This window comes from Canis aureus, chromosome 18 (genome assembly GCF_053574225.1).
Source record: "Canis aureus isolate CA01 chromosome 18, VMU_Caureus_v.1.0, whole genome shotgun sequence".
NCBI classification, from domain to species: Eukaryota; Metazoa; Chordata; class Mammalia; order Carnivora; family Canidae; genus Canis; species Canis aureus.
In genome coordinates this window covers 25,238,725-25,259,783 of record NC_135628.1, presented here as the reverse complement: position 1 = coordinate 25,259,783, position 21,059 = coordinate 25,238,725, and the positions used below count along the sequence as shown (strand labels likewise).

At 42.1% G+C, this 21,059-nt stretch overlaps 2 protein-coding genes across 6 annotated transcripts in view; one reads left to right on the top strand and one right to left on the bottom strand.

The window, feature by feature from the left end:
• DNAH11 (dynein axonemal heavy chain 11) overlaps positions 1–20,376 on the top strand; it is a 324,061-nt gene extending 303,685 nt beyond the window's left edge. The window contains 7 exon segments of the mRNA XM_077856567.1: positions 1,769–1,888; positions 10,889–11,131; positions 13,752–13,934; positions 14,015–14,130; positions 18,408–18,520; positions 18,950–19,090; positions 19,802–20,376. Coding sequence (XP_077712693.1) covers positions 1,769–1,888; positions 10,889–11,131; positions 13,752–13,934; positions 14,015–14,130; positions 18,408–18,520; positions 18,950–19,090; positions 19,802–20,049 — 1,164 coding nt within the window. The 3' untranslated portion in view covers positions 20,050–20,376.
• Positions 19,714–21,059, bottom strand: part of CDCA7L (cell division cycle associated 7 like) — a 51,100-nt gene continuing 49,754 nt past the window's right edge. For all 5 annotated transcript variants that reach the window (XM_077856564.1, XM_077856566.1, XM_077856563.1 and 2 more), the window contains one exon: positions 19,714–20,847. In XM_077856564.1, coding sequence (XP_077712690.1) covers positions 20,817–20,847 — 31 coding nt within the window. In that variant the 3' untranslated portion in view covers positions 19,714–20,816. The remainder of the gene's footprint in view (positions 20,848–21,059) is intronic.

Here is a 21,059-nt window from a genome sequence, read left to right as displayed (position 1 = left end):
ACACTTAATATATAACTTGGGTGTGTTCTCCTGAGGAACACATTTTGAGGAAGTTGTATCCAAAACAAATGGCGTTAATATGGTATGTGATGATCAATATTCCATATCTACCATTTTTAAAATATACAACATTTGCTCATATTTTGATCTTGTAATAAATAATATTTTGTGTTGACCTTAACACATTTTGTTTACAATATTGCAGGCAAAATTGACTGTTGTAATAGTCCTGGGTAGAAAGTGAAATGGACCACTTAATCCTTTTATACAGGTGCTTCATAACTGTCCCCTGAGGCTGAGACAGGGAATATTACCCTATTCCAACTGAGTGTCATGTACAGCATCGAGTTAGAAATGACGAGGAGAAGGGAGCGGACTCCTGTTTCTCCCTGGCTCTCCCATCCTGAGACTTGGCAACCCCAGGTGGCCAAGTGAATCGTGTCCTGCCCGCCGCCCCCACTGTTGTTCCAGGATCCACACAGCTTTCAGTTTTTCACGCCTCCTCCTCTCTCAGATGTCTAGACCCAAGCCATTCACCACACATGGTGAAGCGAGTTGCCAGGACTTGAGAGCTAGGTTATGAGCACAGAGTTGGGCGGTGCAGAATGCCCTTTTCAAGGAGGTAGATGTTAAAAACAAAGAGCAAGATGTGAGGGGAGAGAGTCAGTTATTGAGAAGGATAGATCTCCAGTTGATTAAAATCTCCAGGGAGCCACATATCAGGTGGTAGGATACATAGCAGGTATGAACAAAACGTACCAGAGAAGTGAAATGGAGACCTCTTTGTTTCCCGTGCATTCCATGAGGACGACGTGGACGGTGCCCGTGGGGTGGAACGGGGAGCATGCTACAGGCCAGGCTCTTCGCTCTTATTTCTCGCTCCCATCAGACGAGCTTGAAAAAAGGACCCATTTGAGGTTCATTTATTCAAATTCAAATAAACTTGTAACAAGTACGTTGGAACAGTTGAAGCAATTTTACTTGTTCTGTCAAATCATGCAACAAATGAAGGCTATAATTAAGTTTTTACTTGAACTGCTGGGAGGCAATCTACTGCCCCTGAGGGTATAAAGGTTCCTGTCTAGAAAGGCTTCATCACAGACTGGCATGTTTTGCAAACCCAGAGGAAGCTAAAGGGTAGCAGAGAGAGGCTTCAAGTCCTGCTAAGCCAAATAAAGAGGAGACACCATTATATTTCTTGAATACTACATGGTACAGTCATTAGAACCCTTAGAATAGCCGCGTAGTAGGCCAGTCATGCCCTAACCCGAGCCCTCGAGTCAGTTGGTAGCAAGGAGATTGGTTTGCCTGGATTTTTGCAAGAGGATGGTTTCCTAAGTACACCCCAAATTCAGATGGTACAAGATTTTCTTTATTTGCCTAAATGAGATAATAAAACGTGGTATTGGATCATAAAAACAGGACCTAGCTCAAGGGCCCTGCGAACTAACACCTTTTCTTGATTTGGGGATGAGATATTGAATTTATAAAGTCTCCCTACATATCATGTTCTAGGAATGATTGCTTTAAAATCTGCCTTAAATGTTCAGTGTTAGTGAATTTTCACCGAAGGTGTTTAAACAGACTGAATGTAATTCTATGTAAAAGCCTACACAATTTCTGAACCTCTTTGAAGCCCTCCTGTTGATGGGGATTTGGGGAGACACGGTGTTAGAGGAGCTTGGAGAGAGGCTTGTGCTGCTAACTGGCCTCTTTGAGGCAGATATACTGGGCCTGGAAATGAACATTTGTGTGATTTTTCTCCCAGGTCCCATGGGAAGATCTCCGTTACCTCTTTGGTGAGATCATGTATGGGGGCCACATCACAGATGATTGGGATCGCAAGCTGTGTCGGGTGTATTTGGAAGAATTCATGAATCCATCTCTGGTAAGACACTTAATGATTAATTTTACAGAAGAGAAAATCCTAGCAAGAATTTTTTTTTTAAGTTTTATTTATTTAATCTCCTCCCGACATGGGGTTTGAGCTCATAATCCCCAAATCAAGAGTCACATGCTTCTCCTACTGAGCCAGCCAGGCGCCCCTCTAGTAAGAATTATTTTAACTAATTCCACTATATAAATACTTCTGGCCCACTCTCACAGAGGTTGGAAATTTGTTAGAATTGCAGTCTTTTTTTTTTTAATTATTTATCTGACAGAGAGAGAGAGAGCATGCTTGCGTGTGTACATGTGAGTGGGGGAGGGGCAGAGAGAGAATCTTCAAGCACTCCCTGCTGAGCACAGATATCATCACCTGAGCTGAAATCAAGTGTCTGATGCTTAAACCTACTGAGCCACCCAGGTGCTCCAGAAATGCAGACTCTTGGGCCCCATCTCAGATCTATGAAGTCTGAAACTGTTTCAATTAAGACCTCCTAGATTATTTTTGTGCATCATTCTCATGTTCTATGCCCAGATGAAGGACCCTCACATAAACTGTTTGACTGGATCTTTGGAATAACCCTGAGAGGTATGCGGAACTGACACTGGTAACCACTTTTATAGAGAGAGACTGTGGCATGGCTTGCCCCAGGTCCATCAGTTACCATGGGCAAGAAGAGCTCCATCCAGAAGACAGGAATTTGATTTCAATTTGAGGGTTCTAAAATAAGTGAAATCTGTCACAGAAGCCATGGAATTCTAAATTTTGATCACTAACTCTTTAAGTATGTGCTCAAGAAACATGTGATGTGAGAACCCAGTCTTCCACCTGTGAGGAAAGGGTAGAGCACTGCCTGTACTGGAGTTGAGAGAGATTAAGCTCCTTTTCCCATTTCTTATCTTAACAACCCTGTCGGCAAAGACCAAACAGCCGTTCAGTTTATGACCGGGGCTGTATTTCTGACAAAAGTCCTCTGTCTCTGTTTTCCATATTGAAGTAGCTGAAAGTGGTGGCCACACTTTCTTCATGCTGCGTCTCTAAAGGCTGCCATGGCCATGGCCATTGCCTGTTTCTTGGAAACACAAGGCACGCTACACCACGCTGTCTTTTCCCACTTGAACAAGATACCAACTCTGTTTAAAGTAGTGCCGTGTAACTTCTTTGACATTGGCTATAGCAAGTTCTTTCTAGACAGGTCTCCTGAGGCAAGGGAAATAAAAGCAAAAATAAACTATTGGGACTTCATCAAAATAAAATGTTTCTGCACAGGAAGGAAACAATACAACTAAAAGGCAGCTTATGGAATGGGAGAAAATATTTCCAAATGACATATCTGATTAAGGGTTAGTAGTAGCCAAAATATATAAAGAATTTATAAAATTCAACACTCAAAAAATAAATAATCTAATTCAAAATGGGCAGAAGACATGGACAGACATTTCTCCAAAGAAGACATACAGATGGCCAACAGAGATATGAAAAGATCCTCAACATCACTCATTAGCAGGGAAACAAATCAAAACTACAATGAGTTACCACCTCACACCTGCCAGAAGGGCTAAAATCAGCACACAAGAAACAGCAGGTGTCGGCAAGGATGTGGAGAAAGGGGAACCCTCCTATCCAGTTGGCGGGAATGTAGACTGGTGGGTGCAGCCACTGTGGAAAATAGTATGAAGTTTCCTCAAAAAGTAAAAATAGAACTACCCTTAGAGGGGCATCTGAGTGGCTCATCAGTTAAGCATCTGACTTAGGCTCAAGTTGTGATCTCGAGGTTCTGTGATTGAGTCCCACATCAACCTCCCTGCTCGGTGGGGAGTCTGCTTCTCCCTCTGCCTCTGCCCCTGCCCCCAGCTTATGCATGTGCACTCTTTCTCTCTCTCCAATAAACAAATAAAATGTTAAAAAAAAAATGCCACCTTATGATCCAGCAATGGCACTACTAGGTATTTACCCAGAAAACACAAAAATACTATTTCAGAGAAATACATGCCCCCGCATGTTTATAGCAACATTATCTACAATAGCCTCATTATGGAAACAGCCCAAGTGTCCATTCAAATGGATGGAGAAGCAGTAACGATGTAACAATGGACTATTAGCCATAAAAAAAGAATAAAGTCTTGCCAGGTGCAATAGCATGGATGGAGCAAGAGGGTATTATGCTAAACAAAGTCAGTCAGAGAAAGACAAATACCATATGATTTCATTTATATGTGAAATTTAACAAAACAAATGAACAAAGAAAAAAAAGGCAAACTAAGAAACAGACTCTTAACTACAGAGGATAAACTGATGGTTAAGTGGATGCGGGGTTGGGGGAAATAGGTGATGGCGATTAAGAAATGCTCTTGTGATGAGCACTGGGTGTTGTGTGGAAGTGTTGAATCACTATATTGTAAACCTGAAACTAATATTACATGGTATGTTAACTGGAATTTAAATGAAAACTTAATAAATATGCAAAGGACTGCAAAAAAAAATAAAGTAGTGCTACATTTTTTATGGTTTGAACAACCTCCTGTTTATAATTTTTGAGAACTTCATCTTATTAAAGTATTACATCGTTTTGATCACTTTCCTTTAGTCTATTTTGAGAAATAATCCTGTCATAGAAAATATGGTCTAGGGCAGCCCAGGTGGCTCAGCGGTTTAGCGCCACCTTCAGCCCGGGGTGTGATCCTGGAGACCTGGGATCGAGTCCCGCCTCGGGCTCCCTGTGTGGAGCCTGCTTCTCTCTCTGCCTGTGCCTCTGCCTCTCTCTCTCCGTGTCTCTCATGAATAAATAAATAAAATCTTTAAAAAAAAAGAAAAGAAAATATGGTCTATTTTAAGTAGTCTAATACAGAAAATCGAAGACAGATTTTTTTCTTACTACTTTTAATAATGTTAAACAATTTGGAGACCATGCCAAAAAAAAAAAAAAAAAAAAAAAGAAAAGAAAACTTTCCTGGCCTGTGACCATTATTTGTTTCCTTTGCCGTGAGACTCCTGGTCTTTCCTTAGTTCTAATGAGCAGGATTTCACAGGTCAGAAAGACACTTTCAATTTAATACAATTGGAAGTCACTCCTCAGAAGAGGTCTGGGAGCAGGTTACCATGGAGATGGGAAAGATAAACAGTGTCAGGCACGTGACCTTTACAGAGGCTGATTTCTCCAAATGATGGTGGAGGTCAAGGGGCAGAGTGAGAAGCTCATGCTGACGTTCCCTCTCTGGCTGTGGCCTGAGGATAGGGAGCCAATTACTGTTGCCAAACTAGACAGTCCATTAACCTTCCCAAGTCTGAACTCCCATTCAAATAGTTGGACAATAAATATAAATGATGAAACCAGAGGGGCAGCACTGGAGTGGGGGAGAGCCCTTTAGAAATTTAGGTATCCAGGCTCCCATGGAGATCTGCTGACGTTTTCGGCTCCAAATGCTCCATTTGAAATCTTGCATCCTCACCAGACGGTGCCACCTTCTCAACAGAGGAAGTTAAAACACTTGGCGACTTGGTGTCAGATGCTGCAAAATCCCAGTTCTTCTGTTCTCTTGCAGATGTGTCCTACTCTTGCTGTTTATATTGGGAACTCAATCTAACACTTGTGCATCTGCAGGACATCTCTTCACCACTTCTCACGTTGGTTAACTTGTTTAGAAATTAGGACCTCTGGTTGCACTGAAAGTTGTCATATATTAAAAACCCTTCTGGTAATAGAGAATAACAATCAGGAGGCTGGGCTTTAAATAAAAAACAATACTAGGGTTCAAATTCAGTTCTCCCTGTATATGCTTTGATTTTAGGCACCTCCCCTGAACCTCCGTTTCATCCTCTACAAAACAAGAATGGCCCATTTCATGGGTATTTTTGTTAGGTTTAAACATTGGTATAGCACTAGACCAACATGCTTACTAAATGGAAGGTATTTTATTATGAAGTATAAATTTTCATGATCTATATTTCATACTTGACTAGATTTAATCTGTGATTATAACAGTGGAAACCATTTATTAAATATTTGCTAGGGGTCAGTACTACACAGCTCATGTGTATTATTTCTTCTCTTCACCATCATCCTGCCAAGTAGGTACTAATACCCCATGTCATCAGAAAAGAAACCCCGATTGACAAAGGTCAAACAGTTGGTAAGTAGCTAAACCAGGATTTGAACTCAAAATCAGACTCTACAGACCACGGTCTCTGTGTATGGCACGCTGCATTGGCTGGAACGCTGATCTGATTGTAGTATTAGGGGCACGGGTCAGCAAACACTGACTCACGTCTGCGCCGTGTGTGGTGCACGGCATGGGGTGCCGCCGTGCACAAAAGTGGGCAGCCCAGGAGCTCAGAGCTCTAGGTTCTTATTCGGCCACTCCCTTGCTGTCCAGCTTTGAGCAGGACCTCCTTGTGCCTCATTTATTCATTTGTAAAATGTAGCTACTGTCTGGAAAATCACCCATGTACCTGTCAGCTCTCAAGACACCTTGATCATAAAATTAATGTTGAGTAATTTCTGAAAATCCCTCATGGCACTTTGGGGCCATGGCATATTTTACTCAGAAGGCCAAGGACAAATACACTTGTTCAGACCCACAGTGAACTAGGAGCTTCTTGTCAATAAGCAAGACCACTTGGAGAGGCAGCAGAGGAGGTAGGTCTTTTATTAAATATCAGAAAACAAGATGTAAGAAGGACAGAGTCAGCAGAGTGGCAAGATGCTGGCTTTCCTGGTGTCTCTCATAATTGTGCCAGACAGTGATTTCTGCAAAAATGACTTCAAATCCTTGATGCTTTTTTCTCATACTGTGGAGGATCGTTCTCCTTGAGTGCGACACCATCGATTTTTTTTTTTTTAATAGCTTTACTGAGACAAGTTCAAATGGAAATTTACCAATTTCACTTGGACAATCCACAGGTCTTAAGTATACTCACAGCTGCGCAGCCATCACCACAGTCTTAGATACCTCATCCCCCCACCCCCCAAAGAAACCCTGCATCCCTTAGGAGTCACTCATCATCCTCTTCCCTAGTCCCCAGCCCCAGGCAACTACTAACTGACTTTTTGTCTCTATGGATTCACCTATTCTGGACATTTTATAGAAGTAGAATGATACAGGGACACCTGGGTGGCTCAGTGGTTGAGCGTCTGCCTTCAGCCCAGGGTGTGACCCTGGAGTCCCGGGATCGAGTCCCTTGTTGGGTTCCCTGCATGGAGCCTGCTTCTCCCTCTGTCTGTGTCTCTGCCTCTCTCTGTGTCTCTCATGAATAAATAAATAAAATCTTAAAAAAATAAAAAAAAATAAGTAGAAGGATACACTATGTGGCCTTCTATGTTTGCTACCTTTCACTTAACATGTTTTCAAGGTTCATCCATGCTATAGTATGTGTCAGTGCTTCCTTTTTATGGCCAAATAATATTCCATTGTATGGATACATTTTCTTTATTCATTCATCATTGTGTGGACATTTCCATTTCCCCTTGGGTATATACATAAGAGTGAAATTGTTGGATCATATGGTATAACTCTATTTAACATTTTAAGGAACTGCCAAATTATAGTTCCAAAGTGGATGCACCATTTTATATCCCCACTAGCAGTGTATCAGTTTCTACACTCTCTACGTTGTTGCCAACACTCTTGTAATCCCCTCCACTACTTTTTTGTTTTAAGCCACCCTGGTAGGCATGAAGTGGTATCAGAGTGTGGTTTTGACTGGCAATTCCCCTAAGACTAGCAATGTTGGGCATCTTTTTGTGTGCTTATTGGCAGTTCATTTATCATCTTTGGAGAAGGGTCTGTTTAGAAGTATTGATTCTTTTAAGAGTAACAATAACCTCTTCAAATGATGTTTCCGAAAGGCAAGACAGGTGGTCAGTATGCAGATCGCTCTACTGTTCTGGGTCCATCAACAAGCAGCAGCTTTTCATGAAAGCCTTGAGTGGAAAGGGATTCAGGCCAGGATTCACAGAGCTCCTGGAGTATGCTGAAATCTTTACAATTTTCTTAAAGGAGAAAGAACACTTAAGAACCTATATGAACTCACTTTTCAAACTTTGCTTTTCTGACATCATAGTAGGAATTTACAGTGGAACATTCCTCAGGCAGTCTTTTTTTTTTTTTTCCATTCTAGGAAACCAAAATGTATTTGAAATAATCATGTCTTTTCCTAGGACACAAAAAAGATCCAAATGAATGTAAAAGACTACTCACTATGTGCCTAGCCGTTGGCATACGTGGTCCCTAAATTCCCACAGCCAGGATCGTGAGGTAGCTATCAGGAGCACTGCTTCACTGATGAAACTGAAATTCAGAAAAACTGCCATTTCTTAAAGCCCCGAGCCACCAACCCATTCAGGGATGGGAACTGAACCACGTCTGGCTGACTGTAAACCACAAGCCCTTGCCTTTCCTTCGTGGTTTTCTTTTGTGCTGCTCATTAACAAACATATAAGAGGCACTCTTCATGTGTTTGTAAAAAGACTGCCTGACGGTCTCTCCATTTGCATGCCCGCCAGCACTCCAGGAGTCTGCATTCAGACAGACTCCCAGGCTGCATGGCATTTGAACATTTTTAAGTGGTTCCACTTTTTGGTCTGTTTCTTTGCTTGAAACTCTGTTTTTAACTTTGTCTTCAATTGAAAGACAATTTAACTGTGGCTCTTAATGTTTCTTTCAACAGTCTAGTGAGCACTTAAGGGAAGACCAAGTCCTTGTTTGCAGGGCACAAAGTTTGGTTTGTATATATGTATTCTAACTTTTGCTTTCATTATTTGTATTTTGTGCCCTTATCTTTATTTTGGCTAACTTATCTCATTGACTACAACATGAGTTGAAGTCTCCCCCACAGTTTTGTTTCTGTCACCCTGAACAGGTGAGATTGAAATGGATTATTCTGGGGGCACCTGGGTGGCTCAGTTGGTTAAGCATCTGCCTTTGGCTCAGGTTATGATCCCTGGCCTTGGATCGAGCCCCTTGTCTGGTTCCCTGCTCAGTGGGGAATCTGCTTTTCCTTCTGCCCCTCCCCCTGCTTGTGCACTCACTCTTTCTCAAATAAATCTTTTTTTAAAAATGGATTATTCTGATTTCTAAAAACAAAATGATAGAAAATGCGGATAAATGAGTGAAATGAACCAAGCTAATGGATACTGGTGGGGAGATGGGCCAAGTTCCTGCTTCTCATATTTGTTGGTTCAGATTTCTTTTTCTCACAAAATGAAAGAGTAGATGGACTTGGAAATCTTCCTAGTCCAAAAGAGAAATGCTGACTCAAATATTTAAAATGCCTTTTGGAATTCACAGCCAGCCACTGAGCATTGTCTCTAAGGACACGGGCGCTCTAGGAAACCTGTGCCTAACGGGTCTGGGAAGAAACAAACAGCCAATACTCGCAGATGAAATGGTTGTGTAAAAATCGATTCCTTTATCCCCATCAGACTGTGAGTTTCTTAGGAACTAAGGGTACATGAACCTTTTACACTTCCAAGGCTTGTTAGGCTATATTAGGTGCTGAGTACATAGCATCAAGTAAGAATTTGTGAAAACTTTGTCTCTGGGTAAGAGTGAGGGGACCAGATGGCATAACATACACAATTATAGAGGGAAACCCCAGTTTCAGAAAATGATTAATAAAATATAGGCATAAAAGAGCTACATTAGGTAAGTGTTTTTAAAAGTATCCCACTGGGGGAAAAAAAAAAGTATCTCACTGTACATTGAAGCGTATGTAGACAATCTATAGCCAGAGAAACAGGGAAAACGAAAACAGAGGCGGTTATGGCCCTGGGGAATTAAAAACAAATTAGGAAAAAAATCTGAGATTATGCTGAGTGAACTAGAAAATTTTAAGCACTTACTGTGTTTATAAGAACTACCTTCACACACTGAGATTTGGTATTGCTACTCACATTGCCTTTGTTAAGAACCTTCCTCCACATGGAATGTCTACCCTCTACTCCAACCTTAATGAAGTAGATGGGCATGATAAATGCCTTATCCTGGCCTTTCATTCATTAGGCACTTGTGTATTGAGCACCAGTATGTGCTAACAATACTGGATCTTGAGATGAGCAACAAGGGTCTATAGATCTTGAGATGAGCAACAAGGACTCTGCCCTGAGTAGCTCAAAGGGTCTATGGATCTGGAAATGAGCAACAAGAACTATGCCCTGAGTAGCTCAAAGGTGACGTAGCACTGATTTCTCTGTGTATACAGCCCTATAAAATGTTTTTTAAATTTTTTTTAAAGATTTTATTTATTCATGATAGTCACAGAGAGAGAGAATGAGAGAGAGGCCGAGACACAGGCAGAGGGAGAAGCAGGCTCCATGCACCGGGAGCCCGACGTGGGATTCGATCCCGGGTCTCCAGGATTGTGTCCTGGGCCAAAGGCAGGCGCCAAACCGCTGCGCCACCCAGGGATCCCCAAGCCCTATAAAATGTTACATACAGGCTTATTTTTCCATATATGTACATAGAACTCTGGTTATAAAATTCATATGTATCATATATAAAATTGAGCAATATTGTGGAAAGTCTCTGCATTAGGAAAGCTAAGCCTAGAGAGTCTACTAAAGTGAGTTCAGAATTAAGATTTAAACATCTTGCCTGGGGAAGTTAGAGTCCCATCTTCTCTCTGCAAAATGTTTGCAGTTTGGGACAATCAATGACTTGGAGCATGTGATGGATGACCGATACGCAGGAGATGGTTCAGCACCCAGTCATTCCTTTGTGGGCATGTATCACGTTGCTCCGAGAAAACTGCAGACTTGGTTCTCTTGGAGCAAGGATTCACGTGCATTCCTTGGACTCCTCCCCAGAGGTCAGCCTGGTGCCACACACAGGACAAAATGATTGATTACAGAAGCCTCATGAAATATTTTAGGGAGCCTGCGACCCATCTGGCATTGCACAGGACATTCTTACTGAGTGTTCTCAAAATGTCTTAATGTCTTAGGGTGTGAAGATTCATATCCATTTAGACTTCCGAGTAACTGACTTTTTTCCTTTGTGGTTGAAGATTGAAGATGAACTTATGCTGGCACCAGGATTTGCAGCCCCACCTAACCTAGATTATTCAGGCTACCATCAGTACGTAGAGGAGAAGCTTCCTCCAGAAAGCCCAGCACTGTATGGCCTCCACCCAAATGCTGAAATAGAATTCCTGACAGTGATGTCCAACACTCTCTTCAGAACTTTGCTAGAGCTGCAGCCCAGGAATGCACTCATCCATGAGGAGCTGGGGCAGTCCACAGAAGAAAAGGTAGAGGATCTTTCTTTTCTGTTGAGCCGTAACATTTTTGTACAGTGAAGGGTACTAATCTTAAGTGTACAACTCGATAGATTTTTCTCCTTCCATATACCCATGTAATCATCACTCAAATAAAAATACTTAATTTCCAACACTCAGTCAGTATATCCCTCCCTCTGCTGGCCAAACATTACTACTCTAACCTTGATCACCACAGATTAGCCTTGCCCGTGTTTGGACACCGGATGGATGCATTCATACCTTATATACTGATTTCCATCTAGCTCTTTTCACTCTCTGTTACATTTGTGAGATCCACCCATGTTCTTGCGTGGACCAGGGATTCATTTAGTTTAGTATTCTTTTGTATGAATATATATAGTTCTTTATTCAGTCTGTAGTAGAGGGATGTTTGGGTTATTTCTAGTTCTTTCCTATTTTGACTTATCATAGCCACGAACATTCTTGTAGTCTTTTGTCAGCTGGCACTGGCAACTCCACAAGGTGTCCGTTCATCCTGCTCACCCCTCTTTGCTCAGAAGTGGAATTGCTGAATCGTGCACTGTAATGCGTAGTTTCAGTAGACACTCCCAAGCAGTTTTCACAAGTGTTTGTACCACTTACACTCCCACCAGCAGTGTGCAAGTTTCACGTGTTCTCTGTCCTTGAGGTTTTGTTAAGGTTAACATTTCATTGTGGTTTTAATTTCACATTCCTTAGTCAAGGAGTGATGCTGAGCATCTTTTCATTTGATCTTGGCCATCTGGCTATAACCTTATGTGAAGTGCCTGTTCCAGTTGCTTGCCCATTTTTTAAATTGAGTTGTCAGGCTTTCTTCCAGGTTTGTTAAGGACCCTTTATTCTAAACATGCACCCTTTGTCAGATAGATGTATCGCAAACATCTCCAAATCTGTGACTTGCCCTTCTCTGTCTTTGGCTCTGTCATTTTGTTACAGTGTCTTTCTTACATTATCTTGGGAGACTGGCATTATTTTTTTTTTCCTTTTGGCATTATTCTTTTGAAGGTATGTATTGCCCTAAAATGATGATGAGAAATGGACATCAAATGCTGGTTTTTTACATTTAGATTCAAACCTCATTTCTCAGTAATTTAAAACCTTAATAGTTTATCCCCCCACCCCCAGATAAATTAGCCCTTATTTCCCCTCACAATTTAATCAGGATTTGACTGACACAGATTCAGGTTGTTGGAACACACCAAGCATCAAATTTAACTACATTGAGGTCCGAGGAATTTACCATATTATTTCTTGAAATGTGGCCATTTGTTGAGGCCCTTGGTTGACATGTAAGGGCTTTAGAATTTGTGCGTGTTTTATCCTATATATTAACACCTTCCTTGTTATGAATGTTAGACTTTTTTTTTTTTTTTTTTTTTTTAGGCAAAGATGAAAAAGGAAACATTCATCCATTTAGGAAAGGCTATATAGTATCAATAGAAACAGAAAGATGGATGAAGTCTTTATTTCGTGTTGGGCTTCAATCTTTCCAACAAAGAAGCTCACCATTAAACCAAAAACTGCAAAGCCAATGAGCTTTAGATGCCTCAACACCCCAAACAGACAAACAGCAGCGACTCTATTAGTTGTTTACTATATCCTGGGCACTAAAGAACGTGCTTTACAGATAAGCCATCTAATTAATCTAATATCAGGATCCCTATTCCAGGATTAATTAATGGTGACTTGCCAGACAGCTACAAAGGGCCAGTGAAGGAAACCAAACTCTAGGTGAAAGAATGGCTTTTGGAATCAGCTAACTTGCCTACTACACTGTGCTTCATATTTTCTACCGCTGCTGCAGATGAGTTTTTTAAGGTTCCAGGACCTGAAAAATAACCTGCCAACATGCTAAAGCACCTTAGGATTAAGATACCAGAAGCACAGGCAGTAATCCAAAAAATCAAGAAAAGAAGGAAAGCTGCCTAAGGTGGAAAACAGGCAATGCTCTTCAATCTTTTGTCCATTTTAGGTACTTGTTAGTTTTCCCCAGCTCAGCAAAAAGGACAAAAAACACACACATTGAAGTATTACATACATTCTGAACATCTTTAATGTATAAATTTTTTATTTCTTCAAAGCAATAATTAAAAGAAGACAGAGGCTTCCTTGCTGTTAAAAATGCTGATCCAAATTGCTCCCAAAACTTTAGGCTATGTCAGTTGGGAAGGCAATATCATAGACTCACCAGAATTAGCTCAAGCCTAAAGGGCATTTTTGCTTCGTGTGACTTTTCAAATTTTTATTTAATACCTAAATGTCAGGATCTTACTTCCTCTTTCTGTATCTTTACGTACAAGTGAAATGTAGTTGATGACGTTCTTCTATTCCCTAACTGCTAACAGTGAATAAACTGCAAACGAATAGTAGCTCCTCCCTGATGGGACCCAAAGAAGGGGAAGGGGCTGCATTGATGCAGAGGTCCTTGAGCTAGTCCTCAGCGCCTGTCTGCCCATCTTCAGGGAGTCGTGGGTATCTTTTAAGTGCATTAGCAAGCACCTTGGGGAATTGTAGAAAATATGCTGGGACTTTGAAAAGTCAAGGACATTAGTCCCTGTGACTAAAAATGAAACACAAAGGAGCTAAATCTTATATGTGTTAATGATTTAAGGTTAAGAATGTCTCGGATGACATTTTGGAGAAACTCCCAGAAGAATTCAACATGGTGGAGATAATGCAAAAAAACTCAAACAGAAGCCCCTATGTTCTTGTTTGCTTCCAAGAATGTGAAAGGATGAATATTCTCCTTCGGGAAATCCGTTCCTCACTTCAACAATTAGACCTTGGTTGGAAGGTAAGTTTAAAAAGGGATCCTAGAGTGCGTTTCACCATGTTGAAGGATAGTCACTATGTGGCCTCTCTTCTCCATGCAAGGGGGAGCTGATGTTATCTCCTGAGATGGAAGCCCAGCAGTCCCAGCTGAGTTACGACACAGTCCCAGACAACTGGAGCAAAGTGGCTTATCCATCTACTTACGGCCTGGCCCAGTGGTAAGCTGCCCCCTTCCTGCTCCCACTGGCCTTTGTCCACCTGGGTGCTGGTTCAGTGTTATTACTATTATGTCAGAACAACTATGAAGATTGTATTCTGGAAGTATACTTGGCCCATAATTGTACAGAGAGTACCACCAGTTTCACTGGATTTTTAGTGTGCTTTCAACACAAAAATCAGTGAAAAGTCAAAGTCAAAGCAAGATTCAAATTCCACCCCTTACTATACTATTTGATCTAGGACAAAATACTTGATCTTCCTAATTTCTCAGTTTATCACCTGGAAACCGTAGGTAATAAAATTCCGTCGTTAAATGGCCATGGGAGGCAACTTGAGTTTGCTTTCATGTCACTTCATATGCTTACTTTCAAAGCTAATGATTACTGATGCCAACTCATAGCTAACTTTTAAAAGATTATACAGTAAAACTGACTGCTTTAGTGTGTAGACTTGAGTGCATGGAGGTGTTCCAAAGCCAGGGATGGAGATTCTCTCTATTCCTGTCTCCTCGTACAGAAATTTTTTATCCTTGCTTTCCTGTCTTTTTTTTCCATGAACCAGAATGCTACTCTGAGCCTTAAACTGGAAGGCTCCATCAGAATTCCAGATGAGGGGCACCTGGCTGGTGCAGTTGTAGAGCATGTGACTCTTGATCTCAGGATTTTGAGTTTGAGGCCCATGTTGGGTGTAGAAATTACTTTCCAAAATAAACTCTTACAAAGAATTTCCAATGACTGTACCTTGGAACTGCCCCCCAGGCAGCCAGGTGTTGGCTGTGTGGGATGTGTACAAACCTAAAAATGGAAGGTGTAATGTGGAAGGGATGCAGATGGCAGCAAATAACCACGGCAGGGAAGAGTGGGTTGAGCTACTCGCTGGATTTCTGTGAATGCTATGGATGTCCAACACCAGATTTTATTATTTCCTATCAAAAATATTCATGTTACACTTAAATTTTATGGTAATGGTAACGTTGGAGTCACTTCCACCATCTTCTTTTGTGCCTTCTAACTTGTGAATTTTTCTTTTATTCCAATATTTTCTGGCTTCTGTCAGTCTAATAGTTTTCTTTTGCCTTTTTAAAAGTAGGCTCCATGCCCACGTGGGGCAGGCTTTAACTCATGACTTTGAGATCAAGACCCACACAAATATCAAGTCAGTTGCCCAACTGAGCCACCCAGGCACCCCTGATAGTTTTCTTTATTCCGTGTTTATCCCTGTATATTTCCTATTATTTTTGTGGAGACACTTTTCATTGTAATCTATACACTTTATTTTTCTAACACAACGTAAAGTCAACACTTTAACATCCCTCTGAACGTCTGCTTCCTCTGGTCTGCCATTGTAATTCAACCTTATTTTAAACCATAGTATTTTTGTTTTGTTTATAGTCCATAATTATTTTCAGTTTAACTACATATATTGATTTCTCCACTCATTGTTACTTTTTATATCTCATTCTGGGCTCCTTTGTTCTGGGCCCTGTTATCTTTTTGCTAAAGGATAAAATATTCAACTTTTCATGTACGTGATGTGGAGTAAACAGCGTTCCTTGTGTCTGAACTTTCTTCACTGTACTCTTGCTCAGTGGTTCACCTATGTATACAATTCTAGGGTAAGAGAGCTTTTCTCTTGGCCTTGAGATTTGGTAACTCCATTGTTTTCTGGCATTTATTAGAGCTGATGAGACTGTTCTTAAATGTACTTGTCAGCCCTTCACAACTAATCTTTCTTTGGGACATTTTTAAGGTATTTCTCTTCACTCTTAATGTTCTGCAATTTTCCTATTGCATTTAGATGTGGACTTTTTTTTTTTTTTAAGATTTTATTTATTCATGAGAGACAGAGAGAGGAAGAGACACAGGCAGAGGGAGAAGCAGGCTCCATGCAGGGAGCCTGATGCAGGACCCAATCCCAGGACTCCAGGATCACGCCCTGGGCTGAAGGCGGTGCTAAACCGCTGAGCCACCCGGGCTGTCCTGAGTGAGGTGTGTGTGTGGACTTTTAAAACAGTCCTTGGGACCGTGTGCAGTTATAAATGTGTAAGTCTGTTGGTTCTACTCCAGAAAATTCTTAGCCCTTATTTCTCCAAATACTGCCTTCCCCCATTGTCTCCACTGTATTTATGTACCTGAAATCTCTTATCAGTCTAGATCTTTCTCTGCTGTATCCTATGTTGATTTCATCGGTATTGGACGGAACTTCATTAGGTCTTCGATTGTTGCTGGTTTACTGTGCTTGCCCTTGATTTTTGGACAACGGGAAGTTTTAAAAGTCAGTTTTCAAATCCAAGTTCTTTATATCGGGGGGGGGGGGCAAAGGGGGAACCAGACTTGGTTTTATAAATTCCTGTTTTTACAACTATTATTGCAGTTTCTTAGGAGTTTAAACATATTAAAGTCTTTTGTCCAGATTCCTCTTATTTTTTCTACAGGGTTATCAACCCTCTTGTTCATTGGGTTTGCTGCCAGTTTTTTATGCCATATAATCACTTGTCTTTATACTCAAAATGACAAGCTGGCTGGTTATTAAAAAAAAAAAATTAACCCATTCATTGTTGGGGCCTTTGTAGACAGCATTTTCTGATCAAATGCTGCTGTGGAGGGGTCTGCAGCTAACTTTTAGAAAGGAAAGAAAACTTCATGTTTATTCCTATCTGTGCAGAGGAGTCTGTCTTCAGTTTATATTAAGATATATGCTAGCACTATTTGTGGCCAATTTTTCTTGAAACCGGCTATGTCCCTGATTTTAGAGTCAAATTTGTAATTGAAGAAAACTCAAATTTCCTAGAATTGTGTTCACCTTTTTTTCCATTTCATTTTAAAATACTTTTCTTTAAAAAAAATACTTTTACTTTGAGATCTTCCTACTTAGTGTCCTTTTTTACCTCATCACTTCCAAACCATAATCCCATTGTATTTATATAGCAATCACTTTTTTTTAAGATTTGTTCATGAGACACAGAGAAGCAGAGACATAGGCAGAGGGAGAGAAGCAGGCTCCCTGTCCCTGTGGGTAGTCTGATGAAGGGGGGACTCGATCCCAGGACCACGACCTGAGCTGAAGGCAGACACTCAACCCCTGAACCACCACAGCGTTCCTAGCAATTTTTTAAAAACCTGCTGCAGGGGCACCTGGGTGGCTCAGTCGGTTAGGTGCCTCCCTTCAGCTGTCATGATTCCGGGGTCCTGGAACCGAGCCCCACGACAGGCTCCCTGCTCATCAGGCAGCCTGCTTCTCTCCCTTTCCTCCCTGCTCATGTTCTCTCCTTCTCCCTAATTAATAAAATCTTAAAAAAAAAAAAAAAAAAGTTGCAAACTGGCTACAATGTATATTCTCATGGCAACAATTTTAGATAAAAAGTCTTTTCCTCTCCTTGCTTTTCCTGGTCTTCACTTTACCTATCTTCAAGTATGTTTTCCCTAAACCAGCTATTTGAAAGAATATAACTGGGGCAGGATAAGGGGCCATGTTCTAAGACAGCAGGAATTTCCCTCATGGTGACCTATCCCCCCTACTACTTCTGTAATCCAAACCAGGTCCCAGAACACTTCAGAGCTAGCCTGTGTGGCTCTCCCCTCTGGAGAACTGCCTGCTGGCTCTGATCTTCGGGCCTGTCCTCCACCTCCTACCCCTGCTCCATCTTCCCACTCTTTCTGGCAGCCCTCAATTCTATATTTCAAGGGTTGTCATTTCTGATTTTATCAAAGAGGTTCATCTCCTTGTAGCCTCTGGGAGTTGGCTTCCTCTCTTGCGTAGCTGTTGTGATGAGTTCAGAACTTGGGTAAAAACAGCACTTTCTCAAAAGCAGGCATGCCCAGGCTGGGAGGTGCTGTATCTCATTACCTTTCTCTCCCCATACCCCCCCCTTCCAGTGACCATGTACACGGGAAGATCATGGTCGCAGCTGCACCACCCCTGCCCTCCCCGACACCCCTCCTTTCCCCTCCCCTCCCCGTCCTCACTCAGCACTGGAGCCTGTCAGCTGGATCATACACAGATCACCTGTGTGTGATCACCAACCAGCACTAGGGAGTATCTAAGGATCGCTGAATTAAGTAGAAATGAATTTTCCACATTCCTGTGTTTCTTGTCCCTGATAGGAACAAGGTCCCTGTTCCTTTTTTCAACAGGAAAAAAAAAATCTAATTTTAAAGGGACAGTGTTCTGTAAGATTTTTGTGGTTATCAGTCCCCTAAGTCTACCTCCTCTTATAGGAAAACTCCTCTATTACTAAAAAGCACGTTTTTGTCTCTCCCTACCTTCTGTTGACCAGGTTTAATGACCTCCTTCTGCGATGCCGGGAACTCGAAACATGGACACACGATCTTGCCCTCCCGGCTGTGGTGTGGCTTTCTGGCTTCTTCAACCCTCAGTCCTTCCTAACAGGTAAGGGCTGCTGGCCCCCTCCTCGCCTGCTCTGCTCCCCAGCACACAGGTCGTGGCCAGTACAGAAGGGGAGAAGAGAGGAAGTCCCATTCCAGGCACGACAGCCATGTGAGGTGGCATGTAGTTCACTCTCCACCCAGGGCCACGTGGCCTCTCCCCCAGCGGCCCCACTCTGCCTCAACAGTGCAAAAGCAGACACCAAGTGACCTAATGGGCATAGCTGTTCCAGTCAAACTCCTTTTACAAGAGCAGGGAGGGGGTCCTGCAGGCCTGAGCTGGCCACAGTCTAATGCAGACATCTGCAGATGCCCACAAACTGGAACCACACCGTGGGACCAGAGCAGGCCCGGCTAGACAGCCAGCTTCCTATCAGCTGCTGCGAACCTTTGTACCACCTTCATGCTATGCCTGATCCTTCTCCTCCCACAGCAATCATGCAGACCATGGCTCGAAAAAATGAATGGCCACTGGATAAAATGTGCCTGACTGTTGATGTAACCAAAAAAACAAAGGAAGATTATGGCCATCCTCCACGGGAAGGGGCTTATCTCCACGGGTTCCTCCTGGAAGGTAAGATACCATGAGGAGCACATGTACAGGTTATTAAAGACCTTTCTTAAGTTCGGGTAGGTATTTGCCCTTTGTTTACTCGTCAGTGTTCACTTACATCTAGTGGTTATTTGCCTTGTTTCCAGTGTCAAAGAACTGTATCCCAGGCTGTGATCAACATCAGCCAAATTTTAAGGCATTTAGGGTGATGGCTGTCACTTCAACCTGCATCTATATCTAATGTTAAATTACCCTGTGGTATTAAGACCTACGCTGAATTTATTCAAAATCTTATTAAAAACTGTAACTTCACTGCTATTTTACTCTAAGACTTCTGTAAGTCATTAACAGTGAATCTCCAAGGGTAGGAGTTAGGAGAGAATGTACTGGATTAGAGACTACTTCTACAGCTGAAGAAGTCAGAGTCCCATTATTTTTTTAAGGGAGGACAAATGCATTTGCTTCATTGTGCCCGGAGTCTTACACCTTTTGAATTCAAATTAGTTGATTTCTCAAAGGAAAGTTTAGGTGTAGAGCAGTGAGCTCTGCCTCCAGCATTTCTACGGCACCTGGGGAGCAGCTGTCTTAACCTCCCGTACGGGTAAGAAAGCCCCTGACAAGCAGTAACGTGACAAAACCAAACATTTCAAAACCAAACATTTATTGCCTCCAACAGTTAGAGGAGCAGCACCAACATGCCACACTATTGCAACCCTTGTGTTTTTGCCATAGGTGCCAGATGGGACACACAGTCGGGAACCATTGCTGAAGCCTGCCTCAAGGAGGTCACCTCTGTGATGCCAGTCATCTTTGCAAAAGCCATACCCGTGGACAGACAAGAAACCAAACACACATACGAATGCCCTGTGTATAAAACCAAAATGAGGGGCTCTAATTATGTGTGGACCTTCAGGTTGAAGAGCCAAGACAAGACAGCCAAATGGGTCCTGGCAGGTGTGGCTCTGCTTCTAGAAGCATGAAATGGCCCCTCCAGCCTCAGCCAGAACAGTGAGGATTTTAACTGGCATCTGCGCACATTAATTTGTTCTACTGAAAGCCCTAAAACATCCTCCCACTTATGTAACATTTGCATTAAACACTAAAGTCTCCCCATCGGTTAAGCAGGATTTTAGTTCTTGCAGACATTAAAATCTTTTTAAATTAAAAAATCTTGAAGCCGCTGACCTCAGGCAGCAGGTGAATCCTGAATGAAGGGGCAGTGCTCCAAGGCCTCCAGTGTCGGGAACGGGACAGTCCACTTTGTGTTCATTCAAGTTTTAATAAAAATAAAACTCTAGTACTCTCAAGATCTATGATTAATTGCACTTCGTAATTTAGCAGAACATTCTTTAACAAATTCCAATGGCCCAGAGAACTGTGGTCACTGACTGGGAACTAAAGATCAAGGCCACATAGATCAACAGTGTCAAAGGCAAGAGCTGCTTATACAGTGTCTTCTCTGGAACTTACCTGGACTTTAACTCCACCCCATTTAAACTTTTTCATCATATGCAGATGCTTTTAAACCATTCAATATACATAGGGGCCTATGGCTACATGTATAGAGATTGCTCTGCTGTGCCATCTTCCTGAGAGATCTTTTTAAGTATATAAACAACCTTAAAAAAATAGCATTTAGATCTACAAAATATCTGTATAAAAACACAACTGTAAAAAATCTTAGGCACAAGTGGTATGGCATGTCCTGCTGGCATATGCTGTACAGTGAGGTGGCTGGTTCTTTCTCCTAATTGTCTTCCACCAGCTGCTTCTGTAAACTGAGAACGAGAGGGGAGGGGGGCTTTAGTGTGATGAGGACGGAGGCCAAAAAAACAAAGCTGCACTCTAGGTTCCCCACCTCCACGTGTGGAGTAAAGAGCCAAACCTGGATCCTCTGGTGCAAGGTCTGTCCCGACCCATCCCGCTTCAGTGAGCCAGGCCCCAGGAGCCATGCGCCTCACTCCCGCATCCCACAACCGGGCCATGGAGT